The sequence below is a fragment of the Helicoverpa armigera genome, chromosome 2, assembly GCF_030705265.1.
Source record: "Helicoverpa armigera isolate CAAS_96S chromosome 2, ASM3070526v1, whole genome shotgun sequence".
NCBI lineage: Eukaryota > Metazoa > Arthropoda > Insecta > Lepidoptera > Noctuidae > Helicoverpa > Helicoverpa armigera.
Window position 1 is genome coordinate 3714845 of NC_087121.1, and position 27031 is coordinate 3741875.

The 27031-nt window shown below is 36.1% G+C and overlaps 2 protein-coding genes and 1 long non-coding RNA gene across 4 annotated transcripts in view; all 3 read left to right on the forward strand.

Moving 5' to 3' along the window:
• Positions 1–27031, forward strand: part of LOC110375503 (uncharacterized protein) — a 112598-nt gene that overhangs the window by 72289 nt on the left and 13278 nt on the right. The window contains exons 2-3 of one of the 2 annotated variants that reach the window (XM_064037894.1): positions 3042–3171; positions 3644–3823. In XM_064037894.1, coding sequence (XP_063893964.1) covers positions 3130–3171; positions 3644–3823 — 222 coding nt within the window. In that variant the 5' untranslated portion in view covers positions 3042–3129. Of the gene's footprint in view, positions 1–3041; positions 3172–3643; positions 3824–5066; positions 5859–27031 lie in introns of both variants that reach the window. The other variant, XM_049843947.2, reaches the window with a different exon arrangement.
• Positions 11717–13200, forward strand: LOC135118859 (uncharacterized). The gene is made up of 2 exons (XM_064041916.1): positions 11717–12086; positions 12556–13200. Exons 1-2 carry the CDS (start codon positions 11957–11959, stop codon positions 13068–13070), a joined length of 645 nt encoding a protein of 214 aa, XP_063897986.1. The 5' UTR covers positions 11717–11956; the 3' UTR covers positions 13071–13200.
• Positions 13267–16410, forward strand: LOC126054309 (uncharacterized). The gene is made up of 2 exons (XR_010277126.1): positions 13267–13489; positions 15273–16410. It is a non-coding gene; the product is annotated as an uncharacterized LOC126054309 (long non-coding RNA).

The following is a 27031-nucleotide window of genomic DNA, read 5'->3' on the forward strand; positions in this document are numbered from 1 at the left end:
TGTTTCGTCGTAGGCCTTTTATGTACCAGGGCCACGGTAACTCTTTCGAACAATCCCGCAGCCCGGGCAGGCCTTGGCCCTGTTGGGCCCCGCTGGGGTTGCTGACAGTATTCTACTTGTGTAGCCCTTTCATTTGATACCCATGTTGAGGGGGTTGTGGAAAAATATGTAATCCGCCATTTTGTGCCGGCGGCCATATTAGATTTACAATGTTATTGATATTACTATATTGTATTGTCATCGGAATAAAAGGTGTATACAAAATTTCAGATTAATCGGTTGACAGGAAGAGGGTGAAATTTGAATTACTAAATTTGACCCAAGAATAAAACAAACGGGATGAGCTAAATAAAACCGTTTAAAAATTGTTATCAGCCATTTGGTAGCGGCGGCCATCTTAGATTTCAATTTTGCATGGTAAATTGTATTCTACTTGTTGAGACCTTTCATTTGATAGCCATGTTGATGGGATTGATAAAACCTAAGTTATCCGCCATTTTGTAGAGGCCGCCATCTTGGATTTGAATTTTATATAGTACATTGTATTCTACTGGTTGAGCACTTTCATTTGATACCCACATTGATGGGATTGATAAAACCTACATTATCCGCCATTTTGTACCGGCGGCCATCTTGGATTTGCAATGTTATTGATATTACTATATTGTATTGTCATCGGAAATAAAGGTGTGTACCAAATTTCAGATCAATCTGACAACAGGAAGGCACTGAAATTTCAATTTCTAAATTTGACCCAAGAATAAATAAAACAAACGGGGTGAGCTAAATAAAACCGTTTAATAAAAATAAAATACACAATATTATTGCATATGCTTTTGGCAGATTACAATAAGAATAAGGAGCAAATAACACATAAATTGTATTCTATTTTAAAATAATATTATAAGAAAAAAGATTGTTCTTAAAGGCTCCAAAACTGCAGTAGGTACTTACCGATATGAGAAATTCTTGCACTGTCTCGAAGCTATACTATCCCAGAAAAATATAAACAACTATATTTTATCTTTTTACAAGAAGAAGTTCTCCAGAAACGCTAATGAAACCATGAGAAACATTTACTATAATAAGTACACCCCATGAGCACGCAACGTGAACCATCTCCCATAGTACAAGTTTGGCGAAGCGCGTCATTAATTTAGATTGGCGGCGAGCTTCGATTGTTTATTCCATTAAACTTATATCGTTGTTGGAAGCCCGCAGCTTTCGTTCCCACGACATTGGTGCGCTCGCGACGGGTGCATGAAATCGACGACCTTTTAGGTAAATAAGGTCAGGGTTTAGTAGTGTAAATATCATGTTTTTTGCCGTCTGATTATAGGGTTTACTGGATAAATCTTTAAAAAATTGAATAAGCTTGAAATAATCCGCGCCTACCTAAGCCTCTTAAACTTGTTTGGGTATCGTAAACACTTATACCTATAGGTCTTCAATATTTTTTGCAATTAATTTATTAAATGTAATGATCTCCCAATAACAATCCTCGTAAGTAATCATATTTGTTTTGGCCTACAAATGTAACAATAAGCTTTTTAAAAATTCCTATGGAAGAATTATTTTTACTACTACTACTACTCATAAAAATATTTATTTATAGCCATTCTTAACTTCATAGAAAATCACTGAGTAAACATTAACATCTACTTTATTGTTGCTTTCTAATAATCCCTATCTCATAACCTAAACGCTAATACCAAAAGACACGGCAATATAAAATCAGCTGATTAATTATCAGGGCGCAGTTGTAAAGTCTAACAGAAAGCAGGTCACGGCTTGCACTGCAATGTATTGGCACTGCATGTAGGCAGGCACTGCACGTTGGCAACTGCTAATCGTATGCATCGATGAGGTATAAACGCGGGGTATTTGTAACTGTTAGGTTAAATAGTAAGATGGTAATGCTTTATTGTGCTGTCTGGCCTTTTTAGATAGGTTGGAGGTGGAATTTGATGAACTTTTATAGACATTTAAATACTGGAAAAGAGGTTCACTTTGTCCGTGAGAAATAATTATTATTATTATCAAAATGTTACCGTAAATTGGGGGAAACCTTTGTCCAAAATTGGACGTCTTTCAGCTGAAAGAAATATGATTGCCGAAAAATATATAATTGTTATAAACGTACCTCTATGATCAGTATTGGTTTAATTAATTCGATCTTTCATATAGTTTAAGCTTCTACAATATTCGCTGTAACATAAGAGTATTATACAAAGTTCATTTGTACCCAAACTAATTTCATATTTTTACCAGCATTTGACGTTTACGTAAAACTAAACAGAGAATCTAACTCCAATCTAACAGCCACATTGGTTCAATGCATGCTAAACACATTAATTAGTAATTGGAAATTCATTTCGATTGTCCAATATAATTTATTTAAATTGCATCTAACTGAAACTCGCAAGAGTAGCTATTGGCTGCTCCGCTCAAATTAAATTATCAAATGGACGGCTGGTGTAATTAAACGGAACTAGTTTATAATTAATTAAATATTAGGGCTTTGTAATTGTGGGGTATTTTGTGTTCGTTGGTTCGCGAAATGAGTGTGCAATGTTAGGATATGTTTGATAGGTTTTTGTTTTGTACTAATGTTTTTTTTTTTAAGATTAAAGAAGGAATTGTGGTGGCTTTGAGGAACGTTCTCGTTTTAAAATTAAGGACGATCGCGATGGTTAAAAACAAAACTTTATAACATTTTTGTAATTTGGATATAACCTGAAATATGCATGGCTACATTAAAGCGCCGGTTTCACAACATCTTTAATTTGCAGAAAAGTTACAAGAAGCTTTAAATTGCAGAATCGTTTTTTACCAACACAAGGTCATGCTATAAAAATAAAACGCCTGTTTAGTTTTTATACTTACTTTCGTTCCCTATTACCTGTTTCCTTTTAATTAACTACTTATTGCATGAAAATATCTTACTCTCTACAATAACATTAAATTATTACACACTATCTTATCTTAACAGGACAAACCCTAAACTAAATTTAACAAAATTTTGTATGTACAACACACAGGTGTTAGAGTAGCCCGGATGCGGCGGCGTCGCGCACTCCCGCGCAGTAGCGATGCGGCGCGCTAGCTGAACGCCGGCGCCGGCGGTGCATGTACGCGGCGGCGGGCGGCGCCTCGCTCGCGGGCCGTAAGGTGATTGGCACTTATTTACTTAATAGCCTTTTTATATAATAAGTTTTACCACCATCTTTCAAGTCAAAAAAAATCATAGAAGGGATATTTTGAGATTTATCAACTTAGATGCAAAAAACTTGTCTGTAATATTTTGTGGGGCAGTCTTTTTTTGAACTTCAAGAATTTACAAAAGACTGCCCCCAAATAACCCTTCACCACTACCTATGTGTTTTTGCTGGGAAGAGGAAGTGGCGCAACAAACACCCCAGCAACACATTTCGTAATGTGCACTATAATTAGTAGCTGAAATGACTTTATATGGGTACTTGTCTGAAAAATCTTGTTGGAACAGTGAATTTTATATACCAGTGCATTGTTTAATTTTACGACTTACTAACAACTTTTGGGCAACCTTAATTCTAAACGAAAGTAGGTACAATATAATTAATCCAATCAAATAAACCATATATTTTTTATTGTCTTTACACAGGCGCGCCAGCACGGCCGGCAGCCCGCGCCGCCGAGCCCGCGGCCGCACAGCCCCCTCCACCCCGCCCCCACCGGCGTACGCGCATACTCCTGCCAGCACTGGGAGTCCCGCCTCGCCGCGCCGCCGTCCCGCGTCTCCGCGCCCCTCTCCGACCCGCCGTCGCCATGCGAACTCATCGAGGTATTGGACTGATAAAGCATCGATGTTCGGTAAACTGTAGTTTGGGCAGTGGTTTTTGAATTGGATGTGGAATAAAATGGTGGGAAATTCAGGTAGAGTCGGGAGAGTCAGTTGATGCCAGGATTTAAGTATGTATATAATCGTGGTGCGAAAATGTTCAAAAAACTGAAATGTTCAAAAAATAAGAAACGTTGCTGATATAGTGCCTGAAAGACATCAAATTACTTTGCCTAATTCTGGCGTCAACTGTTTATACTGAAATGAACATAAGAGCTCGTATTCCCAAAAATACTATAATGAAAAATTCGCAGCTAATTAAGTCTTTAATTACCTAAATGTGTTTTCCCAATTCAAAAACCACTCTCACTAAAGTACAGTTTACATAAGTACGTTCGTGCATACAGTACTTTACGATTGACGAACAAGCGGCAATAGAGAGAGACTTGCTACAAATGCATTACAAATTATAATGGAACAAGCAATTTTCCGTAAATAACAACTTACCTAGCTCTATAGTGTTTACATGATTGTACCTATTGAATGTAGCTCGCTTGAGCAAATCGACTTGCTTCAATAGCTGTTTATTGAATGTAAGTAGATCGACATTGAAGTAAGATTACCGATTGATAAAGGAAGGTAATTGGTTCCTTCGATGTAGCTGCAATAACAACATTGAAATGTTTACAGTGGATTGCAACTTATTTATCAAAGGTCATAAAGCCAATACAGTACTGGTTTTAAAGGCAAACTTTAACTTACCAAATCTGTTTTAAATAACTGGTAAATTATGTTATGTATTTAATAGATAATAATTGTTCTTTCACAAATATTACCCCCAAAACGTATTTTGTATGGAGATCTACAAAAATTTCAATAAACGTTGTCCTTTTGCTCGCAGCTGAATCAATTAAAAAATGTTAATGTGTTTGCCGATAGTCTCTCTCTATTACCCAATGTTTCTCAAACCGTCAAAGTACTGTCCCTATATGTTTCATGTACACTAGCGTAAGCATGGTATATAATCTATATGTGTTGTGTATGTACAGAGGCTCTGAGTCTCGTAAGCTCTAGAGGTAACCAATCGTAGCTGCGCTGGTATTTAGGTATGTATTCAATGTTTACTGTATTCATAGCTAGTTAATGTAAGCATGTACTGAGACAATGCAACTGAAGATAGGGAAACGTCACCTTTTAATTCCGGGGTTCGTTGATTAGCCGTCCGTGACAAGTATGTTGTGTGTAGTTCGCGTTGTTGTCGGTGTACCATGTGCTACAGTGCAGTGTTATCGAGTGCTGTGAACAAAGTGGGCCGGCCATGAAACTGCGACACCGAGTGGGCACTAGCGACCGATGGCAGGTGTCGAAGCACCAGAGACTGCGGCTCGACGTGCGAAACGAGACATGAGCGAACATGAGTGACCTCAAGTGCGACTAACTCAACTAAACAACACTAAAAACGCCAAATTGCGCTTGCTTCCATTACGTATTCTCTTCTCACATATCGTAATATAAGATCGACCACTTTATTATAATTAAATTAGGTTTAACTTAAACATAGTTTCGCGCCTTTCTTGTGCCTATCTCAATCCAATTCTAAAGCATTCTAAAGTGAGATTAATTGAAAGTAATTAATTCTGTGATTGGACAAACGTAAGAGTGATATTGACGTTTGATGTGTAAATAGTCTTTATATCTCTTTAATACGCTAGTTAGGGGTAGAGTAGACTTGCTAGAGTAGACCTTCGAGTTAAACAAAAGTGTCGATCCGCGGTAACTTTGTCGAAGTGCGTGGTAAGACGTGAGTGAGTGTGCGTTGTGGATAGCCACGAAGCCACCAGGGGCCCCTGGTTGAGTTTTGTGCCAGCGCTCACCAACGGCCACAAACCTGGCAAGTATGCAGGCAGCTCTTATGCTAAGAAGCAAATCGCGGGAGAGAAGAAAACAGCGTTTAAAGAGAGGGATTAAACACGACTTGCCGAGCAACGTGGCGACCAAGTTGATCGCTCCCTTCCCGAGATACCCTCCGGCTTCATGGGTAAGTCCTATATTGTGTTGATGGTATGTGTGGTTGCATGTTGAATGGTAGTACATAATACTTCGTAAAATATTCGCAGTGTCATGGTGCCTTCCAAATATCTCGAATCAATACATTCATACATCGATTTACGAATTCGAATATTCGAAATTTAAACTCCTTATTTGTTTTAATTCGAGCTAATTGATGGCATCTATTTATTCTAATGCTGGCTGGCGTATGAAATGAAGTGTGTAGGGAATGCAGCATGGAGGTTATATATGTTTTATATCGCTTCATGAAGTTTTGCCCATCTTCCGTTGAAGGTTATACTAAGTTAAACGGAGTTCATAGTAACTTCTGACTTGATGAGTAAATTGAATTTTTTGCAGCAAAATTTTATGTCAAAAGTTAGGTTTATAGGTAACTGCGTGGACTATTTTTAGATAATGTATGCGACCCAATATTTAAGTAGGTACGAACGTGAACCCGTGACATTTTCAAGGCATTTCTCTTCCAGGTAGTAACTGTCCAACTTTATGAAAACACTACTAACAAAAACAGTATCGTTTATTAATGATTTTAATTATAATTATTGTACGTAGAATTCGAGAACGTGTAATTAATTTTCCGGGAACATATCGTACTGGGCTTGACGGTTCCTCTGTGCAGTTTAATTAAAGTGCAATACTTGGTAATTATTCCACATTTACGTAGGTAGGTATATCAATAAATTGCGTAAAATCAATAAGGATTTCAAGTTATTAAGTTGAAATTGATAAAGTAATTTTACTGCAAAAATAGACACATTTACTTTCTCATTTTCAATATCTACTTATTTATATTTTCACGCTAAAATGTTAGCTTATTTCTATATGAAACAAACACTTTAAAAACATGCCGTTTCAGTTTCTAATAGTGTACACAGGAAAACCATTTTTTAAGAGTATTACTATGGCCAATACTAATATAATATATACAATTTAAGATTATGTGAATAATTCAGTTTATCTTCTAAAAGCCTGTGTTTATCGTCTACCTCTGTTAAACGAACTGCTCTCGTTTATAAGTCAAGTAAATAGGTCAAACGCTCATTAAAGGTGCACTTGAAACAGAACGGTTCAACTCGGTCGTATCTAACAAAAAGTTGCCGAGTTTTTGTGTAGTTTTCCAGTACTTAATTCCTAAATTAACTGCAGCTGTAATGTTAAAACGTAAAAAGGAACTTAAGCAGGGATTTCCGAATTTTGTCTAAAAGGGTAAAGCAAGTCTTATTTTTATTTTAACAGGTGAATTAACTGAATTTTAACGTTAAAAACTGTAAATAGGATCTGGTGGTCCATTTCACACTCCAATATATAAGGTTCAAATATGGTAAAAATATATTGACATATCTAGTCGATTTCAAATATCACAAAAAGATTTATATTTTCCACGCCATAAAAAGTTTTAAAATCAAAAACAATTTCCCTCAAGCCTTAAAAAAACTTAAAGAAACAATTTGAAAGAACCCAATAATTATATTAGACAGCCAATATATTCAAAGTTCTCGGCTTACGACGATAAAACACACACATTCAAGCGGGCAGACTATAAAAATGACGGATGTACGCCACTTAGTATGTACAACTAGTCGGCGGGCCATTTATCAAGCCGCGCTGTCCGTAGCAAACGTGTTGCCGCGCCTGGGCCACAGCTCGGCACAGCTGGGACACAATACAAATAATTGTACTCTGTAGTTTGTACTCTTTGTATGATGTTCTACTTGGCTGTGCGACTTATAAAGTACGGAAAGTTGGTTCTGTGTGGAGCTTTCGTTGTTTGTAGTGTACGTTTTGTGAGAGTTGATATTATGAATTGATAGTTTTGTTGATAATTTCTCTGAAAATCATAAGTTTTAATGTTATAAAGCTGTGGTAGAGAATATTTTTTATTACTAACTTTAGAGTCAGTCTGGGTATCTGTCTAAACAGATAAAACAAGTAAAGCCTTATTTAAGGTTCGTCTGAAATATCGAAACAGAACTTTGGCTATCAAGACACTTAGACAAAGAACTCTCAATATCTTTCACCATGTTCTCATAACACTGAAAGCATCCTAAAACAAATCACAGTTGCTACCAAAACTGCGTTCCCAATATACAGTTTTCAGGCATCGACATCGTATTTCAAATAAGACAAATAAACAGTGCAATAAACTCACTAGATGGTGCAGCTTCTAGCCGAGATAAATAATGACTTTCCCTGAACTGGGGTTGACACCATTCTATGTGAACGCACATCATTATGTAGGTAAGTAGGTACGTTGGTAGCATAGAGAACAGAATGACTAACAGAGATGCCATAACGCAAGACAGTATCGCGCCAAAATACGGGTTTTGGGGAACTCGGGACGTTACTAGCTCGGCCTTTATACGCCTTTCTCTGAACCCGTCCACTTTTTTACTTCATTTACAGATTGGGTCTGATTTCACATCCAACCCGCACGACTCGTTAGTTCAAGTAACTGATTATGCCTACCATACTTTGCTTGACCTACAAGAAGGCGCCTGACCTACCTTCCTTACGGCATCTCTGCTATCTTTCCTTCCTCAGTGGTTGGTAGGTACATGTTCTATAGTTTAGCTAGGAAGGACGTGCACGCCGTTGCATATTCCATCAGGCGAAATGAGGGCGAGTAATTAGTGGGAGTACTGAGAAAAGTAAATTTAATAATCTCCTATTTAGTACACTTGAAGACAGTGAAATAGAGTTAGAATATTTATCTATTTATCCTCTATACTTATCCTCTATAATCTAATGTAACAGGGTTATATCTAGACACACGGCAGTGTGTCCGCCAAGTTCGAGCAAAAAAAGCGACACACCGGCCGTGGGTTATATTACACGAACCATTTCGGGCCAAATTCGACCCCCCTGTAACTCAAAATCTATTTTATTTACGCATATCAAATTTCTAGTATCTGTTGAGACCCCCTCACTTATCTAAAATACAAAATTTCATTAATATACCTATTGTAGGTCTTGAGATATTGACGTCAGAAAATCGCTATTTTTACTATACACTCACTGACTGACTCACTCATCAAAAACCTAGACCACTTCCAATGGTCGTATTGACTTGAAATTTGGCATGGAGGTAGGTCTTTATGTCAAGGTAAAGGGAAAAATCTGAAAATGGTCAAGTGTGAGTCGGTTTCAAAATAATGAAGGTGTTTTATACCCGGTGTAAATTTATACCCCTAAGGAACTAAAACGAACTAAATTTATCTATATTTATATAATATATCTTCGAATGGTACAAAGGTTTGTATTTAGTCAAAGTAAAGTAAAAATCTGAAAACGGCCAAGTGTGAATCACTTTCGAAAATAACGAATGTGTAACTTTGGTCCACGAACATAATATATGATAACATGTCATGTCAGTCAGTTGGTAAATCTAGTCCATTTAGTTAATCTAGTTCATTTCTTTGTAAGAAACATAGTGCATATTAAAAATCTAAAAATAGTATAAATGAGACATTTCTTTAACTAACTTCATCATAAGAAAAAATAAAATAAACAACCTTACAAAATAAATGAAATCCCACCCAAAACAAAAATGTGAAAGACTGCCAAGTTCGATAATATGGAATGCTTCGCCTATAAAAGAAGTGAGATCTGAATAAGTACCAAGTTCCATACACATACCTCAGTTAAAAATAGTTACTTTTTAATGATGTTACTTGGCAAGTTTTAATAGAAAATTAAATACTTGATTCATTGCGTTTAGTAGGTTTATAACAAGGTGTATGAAAACTTGCCAAGTAACATCATTAAAAAGTAACTATTTTTAACTGAGGTATGTGTATGGAACTTGGTACTTATTCAGATCTCACTTCTTTTATAGGCGAAGCATTCCCATATTATCGAACTTGGCAGTCTTTCACATTTTTGTTTTAGGTGGGATATAGTTCTTACTGTGTGCATAGCATTGCTTACTCCAAAAATGCAGTTTTTGGTTTTAGTTTTTTTGGGATATAAACTTCAAAATTTACTAAAATTGTACTAAAACCAAGTTTTTTGGGAACGCTGTTAATGGCCCAAGTTCAGTTAAATTATTGGCCATTGTTAATGTGTTTAACTATCTGCTGCTATCGTGGTTTAGTTTCCGTGACCTTCAGTTTCGGCCTCACTGTACCTGGTTTCAAATGGTACCCCACTTAGCTATGTATCTGGAAAAACAACGATTCCAATTGCCTCATCGTACATAGTTAGAATTTGCGAAAGCTTTGAAAATATGGGGTCATATTGTGATATCAGTTGCTTAACTCTACAGTTTTATTCATGCCACATGCCATTATCTTAAAAAATACAAAAATACAAACAAATAAATTGAAAACCTCCTCTTTTGGAAATTGGTAAATAATAATCCAAAATGCTGTCAAAGTAGCTGTCGACATCAACATGACAAACAAATTCACAAACTTACCTCTTTATAACAGGTATATGTAGGTATGTGTAGTAAAGTGATATTTTCCGAACGTCAAGATAAAAAGTCCTTTAAAAAAGCGCATTATGTCCTAATTACATCATTTCCCCGAGCGCCATCCCTTAAATACATCTACGATGAAAAATCATTCTGTTTGAAGCGAGTTTATAAAGCAAGCGAGTGCTGTCAGGCCCATTCAGCTATCACGAGGAAGCTATTATTATCGCTCTCAGCCCCACGAACGCTCCTTCCAACACCATCAGTCACTCTCTACTACAAAACAAACCTTAACACGTAACCAATAAGGTGGAAAATCCAGTGTAAACAATATTGATGAACAGCAATGATAAAGTCGAGTCGCGTTAGGCGCGAATGATGCGGCACAAGTTTTACTTACTCGCTAACTTATTTACTGGGAGCTTTTTACTGAGGAAATGACGGAATTATTTTGTTGAAAAACGAAGAGGCAATTTTATACACCTCGCATTCACCTAGATTTACTTTCTGTAAAAATGGGGTAATTTTACACTTAACATGAAATATGAGTAGAATTTTAGTAAGCACTTTTTACACTTGGATTTTATTTATATTAAAACTTATAAAAGAAACATAATTTGTTGCAAATATTTACTTTCCCAGTTACCCAAGCGTAATTGTACAAAGACCTAAAAAAGTAAATAAGTTATATACTCATATTATAGACTAGCCGTTTTCCGCGGTTTCACCCGCGTCCCCTGGGAGCTACTCCCCGCACCGGGATAAAATATAGCCTATGTTACTCGTGGATTATGTACCTTTCGAATGGTGAAAGAATTTTTAAAAACGGTGCAGTCGTTTTTGAACCTATTCATTACAACCAAACAAACAAACAAAGTTTTTCTCTTTATAATATTAGTATAGATACAGGAACCCTGTTTACAAAACTAATCAAGCCAGTAAACTTAGGAGGGTATGACGAGACATTACAAAGAAGCCACATCGGCTGCGAAACATGAAAAGCGCAATTTTTCCAAGAATCCCGCCACAACGCTAATTAAATTACGGAAAATGCAATTGCTTGAGGAAAATGAAAATGTTTTCTTAGTACTTACGACGTGTTTGAAATGCTTTGGAAGGCGGAATAATATTTGTTATTATTTTTATTAGCAATTTGTGTTATTTAATGAGACCTCTTCTGTGAAACCATCAGGTAGAATGCAATTGATCTTGTCATGTACTAATCTGATTAAAATGAAATGAGGTACGCCGATAGTTTTAGAAACAAGCCAGAAAAAGGCCAAGATGACTTGGCACCACAGTCTGTATGTCAACATATGAATGTAGACATAGGTCTAGATACCTATGTCTACTATGTCTAGTTTTTTTACATTGTGTCAGATGAAAATTCAACACCTTCAAACTTGCATTATGCTTCAGTGTTTCGTTCTCGAGATTAGATTAAAACACATGTAGTCACACACACAATGTCGCCACTATGCACTCAGTTTAAAGAAAAAAATAATAAAAAAATAAAATATTGTGGGTAGACTGCACTTCCCTATAGAATATTCCGTTCGGTTCGTCATTCACATTTCAGTGCTCCGCCACTTTGCATTATTAATCGTGTCAGTGTTATTTTTATCGGCAGTTTTAGGTTTTTTGTGTTCAAAATGCCGAAAAGAAAGCGTGGTGATTCAATAAGTTATATAAGAAAGAAAATTAAGAAGCTAGAAAAGAAGTTATTAAAAGGATGCCGCAGATCTTCGTCCAGTTCCGAGCAGTCGTCGTCAGAACCACAAGGTAAGGTTTACTCTGCAAATTTTACATGGATAAACGTTACAACGTATGAGTTGCAACTTATCCGTTTTAAACTCGGGTTCACGATGCAACGTTTAGAGTTCATCTTACCCGCTGTATCCGTACTTGTGTACATACACATTAAATTGGTTACCTGTTTAGGTATTTACCTAATTGTAGTTACATATTTTATCAAACTATGTTTCTTACTTAAATTGGGTTCACGATGTAACGTCTACGAGTTCATCTTACCCACGTTTTGTGTTTTTTCGTCCAAGTACCTCTCATGACGAATAAAACATTACCTGTTCAGGTACTTACCTACCTACCGTTAATTAATTATGATAATCGGAAGTTCCTTCCATTACTATCTACTTATTTAGTGCGTTATTTTTTGCACTACAAATAAGCTACCTAATTAGTTTTCCTTACGGGAATGATAATTATAGCAAGTTATAAAATCTGATTACAGATGACAAATTTATGGATTTGGAGAATCCTGCATATCCAGTAGTAGATCTAGATGAGCCGGTACCATCAACCAGCGCATCAAATATACCTGAGGTTACACAAGAACCTCCTTCCCAATCGACGGCTGTTGAAGCCGGAATAATTGAGATTGAGGATCATCAACCGGATTTAGATGAAACTGTCCTGCAAATATTAGGAACAGATCCGTTAACCACTACGAGTTTTGGTAAGGATATCCAGAAGGACCTAGCCACTCGTTATGAACACATAGCCACTTCTGGTTTGACGAAAGAACTCCGCAAGGAGCTTTTAGAATCTCACTTACCTCCAGCTAACTGTAAGCTGATTGACGCACCGTCTCTTAATCCTGAGATTAAAGCTGCTGTCACGGACGTCATAGTGAAGCGGGACAAAGCTATGCAGGCGAAACAGAAACAGTTAGGCAGTGCTATCGCATGTCTAAGTGAAGCTATTACTATTCTTTATCAAAAGAAACAAAAGATCCTAATATACTAAAATTACTCGTGGACGCAGGGCGCATTTTGTGCGACTGCCAACATAATGATTCTATCACTAGACGTAACTTCATTCTTGCTGTCTTGAAGAAAGAATTAAAAGATCAGATGCAACTGACCAAAATTGACAATCTTCTTTTGGACAAGAGCTAGCCGACACATTAAAACTGCCAAGGCAATAAATAGGTCAGGGCTGAGCTGAAGTCTGTTCCGTTACCCAAACCTTCGAGCAAACCGAGACCTCCGCCTTCTACCAGGAATTTAAACTGGAAGGCTCCAGCCCCGAACCGCAGACCGACGGGGCCTCGGATAGCGAAGGAGTCTGCACCTTCAACGAAGCAACAGCACGCGCACTCGTCCAGAGGGTCGCGTCCGAGCAGCAGCCGCAGCCGCCAGTAGATACTACGGTAAATTTTGCCGGTAGGCTATGTCACTTTTTTAATCAATGGTCACAAATTACATCTGACCAAACAGTGCTGTCATGGATAAAAGGTTATGAAATTCCATTTGCACAAACTCCTTATCAATATAATATACCACCATCTAGAAGTTATTCACATGCAGAAGTACGTGAATTTGATCAAGCCATAGATAATTTATTATCTATAGGGGCCGTTTCAAAATGTCAACCTAGTACCGGCCAATTTATTTCAAGCATATTTTTAGTACCGAAACCAAACGGAAAAACACGTCTTATTCTAAATTTAAAAAATTTAAACAAATTTATTAATACAAAACATTTTAAATTAGAAGATCTTCGAACAATTATAAAGCTTATATCGAAAGATTGTTTTATGTCAACAATTGATCTTAAAGACGCATATTTTTTAATAAAAATTCACGACAATTCTAAAAAGTATTTAAGGTTTCAATGGAAAGACAACTTATACGAATTCAATGTTTTACCGTTTGGTCTCAATACTGCGCCGTATGTTTTTACTAAAATTATGAAACCAGTTGTCAAATTACTGCGTTGTGCTGGTTATTTGTCAACAATATATTTAGACGATCTATGTCTTATATCACATTCGTATAACGATTGTTATGATAATGTGACTACTACAAAACAATTACTTTGTTCTTTGGGCTTTATTATTAACGAATCAAAAGTTGTATGATTCCAAGTAACGCCTGTAGATTTTAGGATTTGTTATAAATTCAAACACAATGGAAATCTGTTTACCTCCTGAAAAACGTCAGAAGATAAAAATGAATTACTAAGATTTAAAACATCAAAAGATGTAAAATTAGAGATTTTGCTCGTTTAGTAGGTCTTTAACATCTGCTTGTCCAGCCATTGAATATGGCTGGCTATATACCAAGGAGTTTGAGAGATGTAAATTTCTAAGTCTAGAAGGCGATAATAATTATGAGAAGTTCATGACTGTATCACCTTCTTTAGGTCCAGATTTCAATTGGTGGATAAATTCTATCGATAACTCCGTCTGTAAAATTAAATTTGATGAACATAAATTAGAAATTCAGTCTGACGCCTCAACTACGGGATGGGGTGTAGCCTGTGCGGGAGAAACGGCAAGCGGTAGTTGGAGCCAGGAAGAAAGAAATGAACATATTAATTATTTAGAATTAATGGCTGCATTCATTGGGCTTAAAATTTTGCTAAAAATTATTCGGCTGTCAAATCATTCTACGAATTGACAATACTACAGCGATTTCATATATTAATCGCATGGGAGGCGTGCAGTTTCCGCATTTAACCAAACTTACCAAAGAAATATGGCAATGGTGTGAGGCTCGTAATCTGTTCATTTCTGCTTTATATATCCCATCAGTTGAGAACAGCATTGCCGATGCTGAATCGCGACGAGTCCACCCCGACATTGAATGGGAACTAGCAGACAGTGCCTTTCAAAAAATTGTAGAATGCTTTGGTCAGCCTAATATAGATATGTTTGCCAGCCGTATAAATAAAAAATGCCCTAATTACGTGTCATGGCACAAAGACCCTGACGCATATAGCATTAACGCATTTTCTTTATGTTGGTCTAAATGGTATTTTACGGTTTTCCCCATTCTCAATCATTCTCAAAACATTGAGAAAGATCATTAGTGATAAAGCTAGAGGAATACTAGTCGTCCCTGCGTGGCCATCACAGCCGTGGTATCCCTTATTTAATAAGCTCCTAGAGAGCCAACCTTTGACATTTCATGCTTCTCAAGGATTGATAATTTCTCATTCCAGCAACCGTCAGATACACCAGCAGATTACCCTGGTTGCCGGAGTCTTGTGCGGGAATCTCTACTGAGAAGAAGTATTCCTCCTGCATCTGTTCACATCATGTTGGCATCACTATCGGAAAATTCCATCAAACAATATGACACTTGTTTGAAGAAATGGCATTTATTTTGTAAAGCCAACAATGTTAATATTTATGAGGCCTCTATCCCAAAATTATTTATTTTTTTACTGAGCTTTTTCAATCCGGTGCTCAATATGGTACTCTGAACAGTTGCAGATCGGCTTTGTCTTTAATCATTGGTCATCAAATCAGTGAAGATGATCGGGTAAAGAGATTCTTCAAAGGGTTATTTAGACTTCGGCCACCCTTACCCAAATACGATTCGACCTGGGATACCTCATTAGTTATAGAAGCATTGGCTAGCTGGGTGCCTAACGATAATTTACCTTTAGATAAAATTACAAGGAAATTGATTACTATATTGGCACTTGTTACAGCTCACAGAGTTCAAACCCTATCAAAAATTAAAATCGAGAATATTAGTTATTCATCCAATGAAATTCATATTAAAATTCCTGATTTAATAAAAACATCCAGTGTTAAATCAAAACAGCCAATGCTTGTCCTACCATACTTTAGGGAAAGACCCGAAGTATGTCCTGCTAAGTTACTAATTGATTACTTACATGTAACTGAACAATTACGTCATAATCATACCTTTCTCTTTATTAGCACCAAAAAACCACATGGTAAAGTTGGTGCTCAAACATTAAGTAGGTGGATAAAGAGTACTTTAGAGACCTGTGGAATTGACGTTTCCATTTTTTCCGCTCATAGTACCAGGCACGCCAGTACTTCCCGAGCTCATATTATGGGCGTCAATTTAGATTTAATAAGGAAAACTGCCGGATGGTCTGGCACATCTTCAACTTTTGGAAAATTTTATAATAGATCAGTTTCAAATGCTCCCAGAGAAACATTTGCTAGGAGTATCCTAATTGAGGATAATTCATAAATTATTCCCTATTTTTTGATTGTATAATTAAATAATCTATCTTTAAAACGATATTAAGTTGCGATATGAATAAATCGTTGTTAATTGTGTACCTTTCATTGTTAATAAAAAGATTAGACAATGAATCGGTTTTTTGGTTCTTCCAATAAAATTATGGATTCACCTGTCTTCCTATCCATTTCACAATTTCTTCTTTCTCTCAATATCTACATGTGTTTTAATCTAATCTCGAGAACGAAACACTGAAGCATAATTAATGATTAAACGAACTTACCTGTGAGTGAAGTTCTATCATAATTATGTGAGGTGTTTCGTTCGAAGAGATTAGAGTCCCGCCCTCCCTAAATTTACCCTCAAAATTGTGAAATCGATAGCATATTGTCTTATCTCTGAACTAAATGACGAACCGAACGGAATATTCTATAGGGAAGTGCAGTCTACCCACAATATTTTATTTTTTTATTATTTTTTTCTTTAAACTGAGTGCATAGTGGCGACATTGTGTGTGTGACTACATGTGTTTTAATCTAATCTCTTCGAACGAAACACCTCACATAATTATGATAGAACTTCACTCACAGGTAAGTTCGTTTAATCATTAATTATTATCTCTATTTTGGCATAATTTGTATGATTAACAGATCGATGCTTGGTAATATAAATAATCGAGATTTTTATTCGTCTTAGCTTATTGTCTTATCAAACACTTAACAAACTAATTTCCTCAAATATACAACAAGTCCTAAGCAAAACCCCCTCATTTCTAAATAAGGGTTAAAGTGGCAGTATTATAGTATTAAGTGGTAGTGTAATTGAGTGTAATAGAGCAATTATCCTGAGGTACTATCGTTTGAGCTACCATTTTGTTTGTTCGCTGTTAACATACTCGTACTCGTACGTCGCTTGCGGACGGAGTGGGTACCTAATAGTTTTATTAGTATACGAATAGTGAAAGTGTTTGTATAGGGCTTGTTTTAAAGTAGATTATTCACAGACTAGCTTATGTAAGTGGTTTTACCCGCTTCTCAAGTGAACTTCTTCCCACATTCTGAAAAAAGTAGCCTGTACGTTGCCATATCTTATTCTGATGTATAAGCTATATTTACTGCCGAGTTACATCAAAATCCATTTGGTAGTTGTAGTAGCGTGAAAATCCGTCATGTTTTTGAGTATTTTACTGATAAATTGAAACCCGTCGTAGGCATACATTTTTTATAGGTACTAGTCAAACCTTTCAACTAGACTAAATAATACGTGTAGTTAAATATCAATAGAGGAGTTATTTTAGGAATAAAACATCATCATTCAAAATGCTATATTTTCACTTCTTATATTAAACTTAGAAGCTTTGAAGTTCTGTAGGTATCTCTATTTACATTACACTTTTACATCTCTAAAATGTACCAAGAATACATATTGAGGAATGAGGATTTCTACGTACACACGGTAACGTGTAACAACCCACAATGGACCCGAGCAGACGTTACAGCCCAATCCTTCACTCTGAGAAGAGCTTTCAGTCCCAGCAGTGGGAGTATTTCACACTGATTGCATATACTTTATGTATTCCAATGTTCTTTGGATTGCCTATGTTTCGATTCTTAGATATTCGATTATGCGAAGAAGTCTGGGTCAGCTCCTGAATATTTAGTTAGGGCTTTGGTCAGTATCAAGAATGTCCCGATAGAGTGTCACCGGGGATATAATTCATTTCTTTATGGTGATCCAAAGAAGGCTGGTTATTGGAAAGCGTCAAGAAAAATAAATCCCGTTTTTTTATTATTTCTTAATTTCAGTGATTATTTTAAGAACCCTAGTAACTCACAACATTTCTTTTCCTATCGCGGTTAGTCCCAATTCTTTGCTCTCAGTTCTATAAGTTCTAAATTCAATTTTACCTTTACCACAGTAAAGTACAGTTACATTCGAATGTATTATACTGTATTTTCTATCTTCATTACCTATTATTAACAGTACATTATCTGAAAAAACTAGAAAAATAAAAGTACCTATCTCCCATATATCGTTTACTTAACTAAGCGCTACTTGTCCACAAGTTTTATATTGTGTTTGAACAAAACTTGAAAATTGCATCGTTTATATTTTTAAAGGCCCTAACGTATATTTTTATTTTAAACTGTTTACACTGTTAATGCAGTCTGTAGTTGCTGTCAATATTAACTTTCATGTTTGAAAAAGTTTTCAGCACTAATATCTAGTGGTCTTTGTGAATAACAAATTGCGTTTTCGGTGAATTTTGGTAGCTCTATATAACGTAAACTATTTGCTTCACCGCAAATATAAGCGCAAATGTAAATTCTTCCATCCCAATAAATAATGCCGATTCATAAATTAGGTATTTACTCGCTTAAAATAATACATACCAATTCTTTTAAATAAATTACAACCAAAGCCAAACCATACATATTTAAAATTAGGTCAACCTTTTCCAAACAAAGAGCATTAAAATTAATAGTGTTTTAATTATAGAGTATTTCATGCACGTAACAGATGATAAAATATCCACGAACTCAAAGCATAGATTAAATAGAAATCTGACAGCTAGTGTAGTGACACGGGCGGCGCGTGTCAAGGACTGGCTATGCAGATATCGAAGTGGATCGATACGATGACTAGTGACGTGCCGCGATGACGAACACCTGACTTGTTGATGAGTGGTGTAGGCTCTTCGTCTTTTGTTTTGTTTACTTTTTTATAAGTTTAAGTTTATTAATCAAATTGAATGTATCCAAAATCAAAGTATGCATCTAAATAATAGTCTGAAAGAATTGTTCTTTGGTAAACTTTTCTATTTTTATTGAAATGTTTAGCATTAGCACATAATGTGATCCAACAACTTTGGCTATCTAACAACCAACCAAAGGACTGTTTTGAAAATTTCTATTCTCTGTGCTGAAACCATTTATCGAATATTGATATACGTAGATTACTTTTACCCGGATGCGCGGAATAGTTCCCATAGCATGCGGGTGTTCCAGCGAAAGCTTGTCATAAATAATATCTGGGTCAACCTTTAAAATATCCAGAATTAACGTATAATTCTTTACCTAAAATCAACCTATCATGTGTAATAAAATCACAAACAATGTCAGCAAGAATGTTAACGTTGTAATAGAGGCGAGCGTGTGGAATGCATTAGTGCAGGAAATGCATAATGCTTGCGACACAAGTGGCGAGTTCCTTATCACGATTGTAGTGCCTACTTCGTCACAATGGAGGTGCAACCATTCATTTCTGGTTAGTTAATTAGCTACCAATAAAAGGACGAAGAGTCAATTTTACATTTTAATTTTGCTCATTAGTTGATGATGTCATCATCATATCAGCCATAGGACGTCCACTGCTGAACATAGGCCTCCCCCTTTGATCTAGACAGATAGGTACCTGTTGGAAGCAACCTGCATCCAGCGTCTTCCGGAAACCTTTATAAGGTCGTCTGTCCACCTTGTTGGTGGACGATGATGTACTCCTAACGGATTATCGGCCACTAAGGCTGTTCTCATATAAAGAGATTATCCAACTGCGTTGGTCATTATTATAGTGCACAAGCATTTGCGCAGACACAGGTGCACTCACTATTCCTTCGCTCTCATAGCCCAATGGGACGGCCATCCGACACGACCGGAGAGAGATTAGGCGCATGACCGAAATTAAGTACTCTTGTTATGAAGATGTGTATTTGGTTAAGTAGAATAATGTTGTAGTTAATAATTACAATTATCCCCGCGAATTAGAATGGCACATTGAACAATAAGGTTCACTAGTTATGGTGCATTATTTAATGTGTTAAGTAAAATAGTAGTTGTTTGTTAATTCAGTGGGTGAAATGTTTAGTGCCTGTACTGACCTCTCTTTGATTAGATTTCATGACCATGAAAGTTTACATGACCTCGCATTTGGTGGAACAGTTTACAACAACCCCGTTTTGACTACTAATCAGCCCTATAATGAGTGCATTGAAATATACTGTAATACTGTCCTTTTCAACGAAAACCTGCACAGGTACAACTCTATATGGTCGTGTATGCAGTCGATAGAGATCAGAATGTCATTTCTGCAGACACATGACGTATAAATAAACGATAAGAGAAACTCCTACTTTTTGAAAAGTTGGTTAAAAATGTAGTTTTCCTACTCCTATACAAAGACTATTTATGTAGTTTGAGTTGTATAATAGAATAATATTTTGAGAAATTAGAAGTTCAAACAAATTAAGTAGGAATACGTGGAAAGACATTTATGGTATCATGCTAACAAAAGATTTAAAATGGAATATTTTTAAAACACCAAAGTTCGTTGACCTTCGCGACCATCAAAACTAGACAAGTATTTTAATATTGTCACATGTTAACATAATAGTCGTCAGTCATCTGATCCTCAATGTTTGTTTAAAAAATATTATTGTTTAGTAACACGTAACTTAAAACTTTTAATTCTATGAATCATAGAAAGCCTTTGAACGACAGACGACTTTGTACTTCTGTAGTTTGGATAAAATTAAATAACCGTTTGTCGAAGAATGACAAGAACATTTTTATCAACGAACCTGTGTTGAGTTTCCATATACTACGCTAGATTTAAGCAGGTTTTAAAAACAGGAGAGAGTCGCAATAAATTAGGCTGTACGGATAGCAGCACACACTCTGAAAACATACAAACAAATGTTTCTTTGCTTGATTGATGCTCTAATCTCAGTAACCCATGGGCCAATTCTATTAATTTATAGGGTAAGGCTACAATTTTGTCCAGGTTTACCATGTACCTAGTACCCACGGTGCGCGGGTGAAAACACTGATAGAAGTTACTCTATGATACAGGTGTACATCTAGCGCACACAATAGAACATTGAAAACGCTACTACACAGCTAAAGCGCTTTGTTGCACTACACTACACCATGTTCCCCCGGGCAAATCCTTTTAGTGGTTACTCTTTGATACGGAACCAAATAAACCTAGGTATACCTTCTTGAACAGCGTTTATTTCTACCAATAATCCATTTGGAAATATTGTGCTACTAGTCAGCAACTACAGCACAATAGGAGGTAAGATACGGTGAAAAATCATATGAAAGACCTGGATCATACTTTGATCAGTCAGATTATTTCGACCTGATTATGAAGTACGGTTCTTTGCGACGGAAAAATTAAAGAAAATTATGACGACTTTCTCAACGATAGCATACTTATCAGTAGCCAATATAAACAGATTTTATTTTCACACAATTTTCACCCTACATTTATTACCACCAAAACTAAACAAAAGCGTTGCTAAGCTCTTAATTGTTAAAACCAATTCAACCGCGTTACAGCTGACGTGACGTATAATATCCGCCATATTGGATTTTCAGTTTAAAAAAAGTAGCGTTAGCAACAATCTAGCTTGAATAACAAAATCGATGACAGCCTTTGAACTTTCATTCAATGTTCTGTGACTAAAATACTATAAATAATTTTTGTGCCTAATAATGGTCTTATATCTATACCAGACAAGTTGTGTTTTATAAACAGAATGAATGGGTTTCAGTTTTATTTTTCATTAGATAAAGGGGTGATGTTGAACATTATAAGTGCCTATCACATTGAAAACTGAAAAGGCCTCCTTTATCAACTACGGTTTCACTCGCCTCCAGTAGGCATATGTTACTCGAGAAGAGTGTAACTTTACAAACAACCAACAAAAAGTTTCCTTTTTATTATATTGCTTACAGATGCATTTCATATTTCCATATCGCAATTTAACAATAGTAAAATTAACAACATGGTTTCCGCAACGTTATTAATTGAAAAGCATTACACTTTTTTCCTATAGTATATATAGTTATTTCTAAAGGCAGTAAAGTGGTGAAAGAATGGGGTTCCAAATCAATGGGAAAGCCGTTGACCGTTATAAGCGCTGCTCGTGCAATAATAATGACTTAATGCACGGCTTTTACCGTCAGTTCTTTTTATTTTATCGATGTTTTATGGTATTCTACTTAAGTAATATTAACTCACATGCAGCCAAATCGTTGTTAAATAAATAAATATAAATTACCACACGTGACTTTTAAAAATAATTTTGTCCTTTTTCGTAGTTCAGTTCACAGTCAATGAGTCAACATTTTGGCACGTTTATGTCACCTATACTTTACCTACCTGAATAATCTATACTAATATTATAAAGAGGAAAACTTTGTTTGTTTGTTTGGTTGTAATGAATAGGCTCAAAAACTATTGGACAGTTTTTAAAAAATTCTTTCACCACTCGAAAGCTACATTATCCACGAGTAGGGCTGCCATCCGTCCGGGTTTCCCCGGATTTGTCCTCGTTTGGAGGCCGTCCGGGGGACGTCCGGGCGGGGTTTCAAGAAGTGTCCGGGGAAAACCCGGACATTTTTCTTACGAGTTGAATTACAATCGACACACAGACTGCAGAAGTCGAAGTGTCTCAAAACTCAAAAATTTCGCGCTCGCTTCGCTCGCGGCATCCTTTCTTGACACTGTCTCTTTTTACGTTTAGCTACTTTAATATCCCAATATTCAAAAAATGTTGCGCTCGCTTCGCTCGCGGCTTCTTCACTTTGCGAATTTTTTTTATTATACAAGTTTAGGTGCTTTAGTGCCTAATCACCATCAAGTAACCTATCAAAAAGGTAGCGCCGTTTTAAGTCCTATTACTAACAAGAAGCTAACTCCTAGTTTCCATATGAGCTTTCTTATTTATGACCTTTGAAATAATAAGTCATAATCTTTTAATACTAGGTACCTACTACTTGAGCTAGATATTGGCCCTGACGTTACATGTAAGGAAGCACCTCATTGAATTTAAGTATATAATAGTAGTAATAGTAATATTAAAAACTAGGTGTTGTTTTGTTAAAAAAAAATTCGAACCCGTCCGGGGTAAAAATGCGATTTACGTCAAATGTCCGGGTTTTTTTAATATTTGTCCGGGTTTCGCGAAATTCGAAATGGCAGCCCTATCCACGAGTAACATAGGCTATATTTTATCCAGGTACGGGCAGTAGTTACCACGAGACGCGGGTGAAACCGCGGGAAAACGGCTAGTCTTATATAAGTAGGTAACAGTCATCCTCTATCCCTAACTAATTTCTATCTAAAAAGATTCTCTAACTAAAAATACTTTTAAAATATTTATTTATATAGGTACAGTCATGTATACCCTTGGAAAGAGTATCTCATTATTTTCCCTTGCTCTTCAACACATTCTAAATTACATACATGTTTATTTTACCCTCTGAAATGAATGGGGTTGAAACATGTGACCCTTCAAGTTTTTCCGCAGGCCTTAACTCAATGTAATTGCAATTAACCCGGACTTATATCAACGTGTCGGATAATGAAAGGACTATGTTCATTATGTATTTATTATAAAGGATTTGAAAGAAAGGTATCTTTTTATGAATGAAAAAAATATTTAGATAAAGTATTGTAGTCAACGGCTGTCAAAGATGTAGGTACATATAAACAAACTCAGTGAAACTCGCTGACATGGCAGTAAATTATAATGACTTTCTTAATTGATTAATTACACTCATATGTGCGATTGAAAAAAACTGGAAATTCTGTAGTTGACATTACTGAAAGTTAGGTTTATTTATTTTATACGCGCTATAAATAACCTGACTACAGAATTAATAGTCACCCCGACAGAAGCCAAACAAACTTCCACGAACACAACTAATATAAACAGAAATATTCCATTCGATTGCAGACGAAATCGATAAAAATTCGTAAAGTCACTGATTACAAACGGATTCACCTGTTGATTACAAAATCGATAGTTTATTCACACATATGTTCTGAAGAGGTTTAATGTATTGACACCTAGTTACAATATCAGCTGGTCTGTTTCCCTAAGTACCTATGAGTGCGTCCACCCATGGAGGAAGGAAAGATGAACGGAGATGCCATAAGGCAGGGTAGGTCAGGCGCCTTCTTGTAGGTCAACTACGAATGGTGGCGTGATCAAAACGATGAGTTACTATTGAACTAAGAAGGCGTTCGAATTCTTCGAGGCATCTATCAAAGTAACGAGTAGGTCTTGTTTTGAAGTACCTATGAGGGTGGAGCCAGGAATATTTTTTGTCCCGGGTAAACCCGCAAACGCTAACGTAACCCGTAAACTCGCTTTTTGGCGACGCTACTTCCTCAGTAGATTCTAAATTATGATAGCTCCACTTTTCCACTTGTGTGTGGTTTTGTTCTCCATGGTAGGTACTGAAAATGGAAACCTGATAGTAGCGTAGAGCAATGACTTGTACTTTCTATACATTATCGATATATAAACCAGTTTATTTAAAATTCATAAAGTTCAAAGGTAATTAGGTATATTGCCTTGATATTGATAATTTGCATAAGTATAGTGTTTTATCGGTTTTTCTAAGAATAATTAAGTATGATTAGTAAGCCTAGTCTAGCCTTATTAAGGTCTGCTAATACAGAAGTACAGTTAAAAAAAAAACGGAAAATATTGTTCACGGTTTGTAATAAGCCTTCAGCTACAAATGGGCTATCTAATACTTAAATATTTTTTCAAATCCCTGAACAGTTCCTCAGATTACCGTGCTCAAGCTAACAAACAAATACTTCAGCTCTAAAATTATTGCACATGTGTGTGACAAAAAAATTACTTCGATATACGAAAACGCTTCGCATAATATGGAGCCACGGATCGGCGACAGCGATTGGCCGGCTGGTCGCTCGCCCCAAAAAAACAACCGTTGCCTTCCTCTTTTCATTCACACCTTTTTACGAATATAAAATCTATACCATTCTACACTATACAGTATAAATCATTTGAAAAATAAATTGTATCGATTTGACCCGCCCTCTCGATAATCAAGTATTCGTTACGACTCGGTAGAAGTAACGTTAATAACCAGCTATTGTGTACAACTGGCGGTTAAGTCGCGAACTGCGCTCTCATCAATCAAATGGCTGACTTTACTGTACCTACATGTAATGATAACTTGATAGTTTTTAAGCCATTTAGTTCTATTAAGAGATACGTAGGTAGATAAGTGTAGGAGTCAATGACAGGTATAAGGAAGGATAATGTTACGGGATTGTTCAAAAGAGATACCGCGGTCCTGGTAAAGAAAGGACTCCAGAAGGAACACGGTAGTCAGTAAAAGAAGCTCTCCCACGTTGCACCCACAGCGGGTGCGGTCATTTGATGATTTTCTACCAAAAAAAGTAGTCTAAAGTCTTAGTTATTGTATTTTTCGCCTCATATGCCTTCAGCTGATAAGTAATTATCTCTCAATTAACCTATGTAATCATAATACAAACTACATTTGTACTTCACATTAAATTATAACTAATAGACATAGATAACAATTCCTTTCCATAAGTCTACCGTGGCCCTAGCCTTTTTATATCAGCACGTATAAATTGATGACATGGTTATAAATATTAGCCAGTCGGCAAGGTTATATATAGGGGTGCGTTCATTTACTTAAATACGCTTTGTTGCATACTTTTATTTTAATTCTTCTTTTTCGAAATTTACGATTATTTATGGAATATAAAATTTAAAAAAGTTATTTATAATACACAAATTGAGAGTCAGTGACTCGCATTTAGGGAGAATATTTCTGCGATACAATACTTCTCTCTACAACTAAAGCTTTCTAACATTTATCAAACACATATTTCAACTGAACAAAACGCTAAAAAGAGCAACATGATTTATGCGTTTTACAACAGATTGCAAAAATAAAAATCGCAGTTGAATTTGTAAAAATAAATCCACATTTGTAAATTGAAACGACTCCCACAAATTGAATATCATATTTTATCAGAACTGGCGAGTCTTGAGCTTTGCGAATATAATGGATTTATTACCTATCCACGTTGTAATAGGTCAGACGTAAAAAGAGCTTCATATTTTTCCAAGTTAGCTTTCGGAGTTAAAAGTTGTGCGATGTGCGAAGGGGGGTTGTTTGTGCGGAGAGATCAAAGTAGTTCCCTCGCACTGCACACAATAAATATCAGTGACCTGAAGAGTCAGGTCGATCGAGCCCGATCCATTCGTTTGCATACATAATGCGGGCATAACTAGCCATTTTACATACCCCGTGGTAGACGCGCGTGGAATGAATTCTGCTTTCAGATGCATCACGGCCGATGTGGGCTTAGTGCGAACATGCTAATTTAGAAGTAGCTTTGATGGGAGTGTGTTTCGATTGAAAGGCTTTTACATTTAGTTTAATGAATTTTTCAACGAGTATTTACTCGCGTATAAATCATTATAAAAAGTGTCGGACTTTTATGCAACACTTTAGTAGAGACTGCCTTCTAATTTTCAGTTTAAATAGCTGTTAATCTTCTTCCATAACTTTCGTTATAAGACCAAGTAAGGCGTATTTGTTTTAAGAAAACCGCCTCCTATCTAAAATGAAATATATTCCTGCAAGAAGTTTTTCCTTTTTTGCCGCTGAAATCCGCTGAAGCTGAAATTATGCAGACGTTATCGTAAGCTCTTATCTCCGACACGTGATAAAGCACGAAACTCTCAGTGCTGATATTGCTTGTAAGCACTTTTTAGTCTTACAATCTTTAAGACCTACTTACAGTGTAAAAAGTGATGGTTTTGCAAGTTTAGATACTTGGATGTTTGTAGTACCTTGATCGGGTTTTAACGGCTGGAGAAATTAACCTGTTTGGAATACCTACATAAAGACTGGAATCCAACTTAATACATAAATGGTACTTTTTAGC

Bases quoted from the DNA above. Each gene is read 5' to 3' on its own strand.
- LOC135118859 (XM_064041916.1), top strand. From the start codon at position 11,957: ATGCCGAAAAGAAAGCGTGGTGATTCAATAAGTTATATAAGAAAGAAA. The intron at 12,087-12,555 runs GTAAGGTTTACT...ATCTGATTACAG, and splicing joins GTCGTCGTCAGAACCACAAG to ATGACAAATTTATGGATTTG.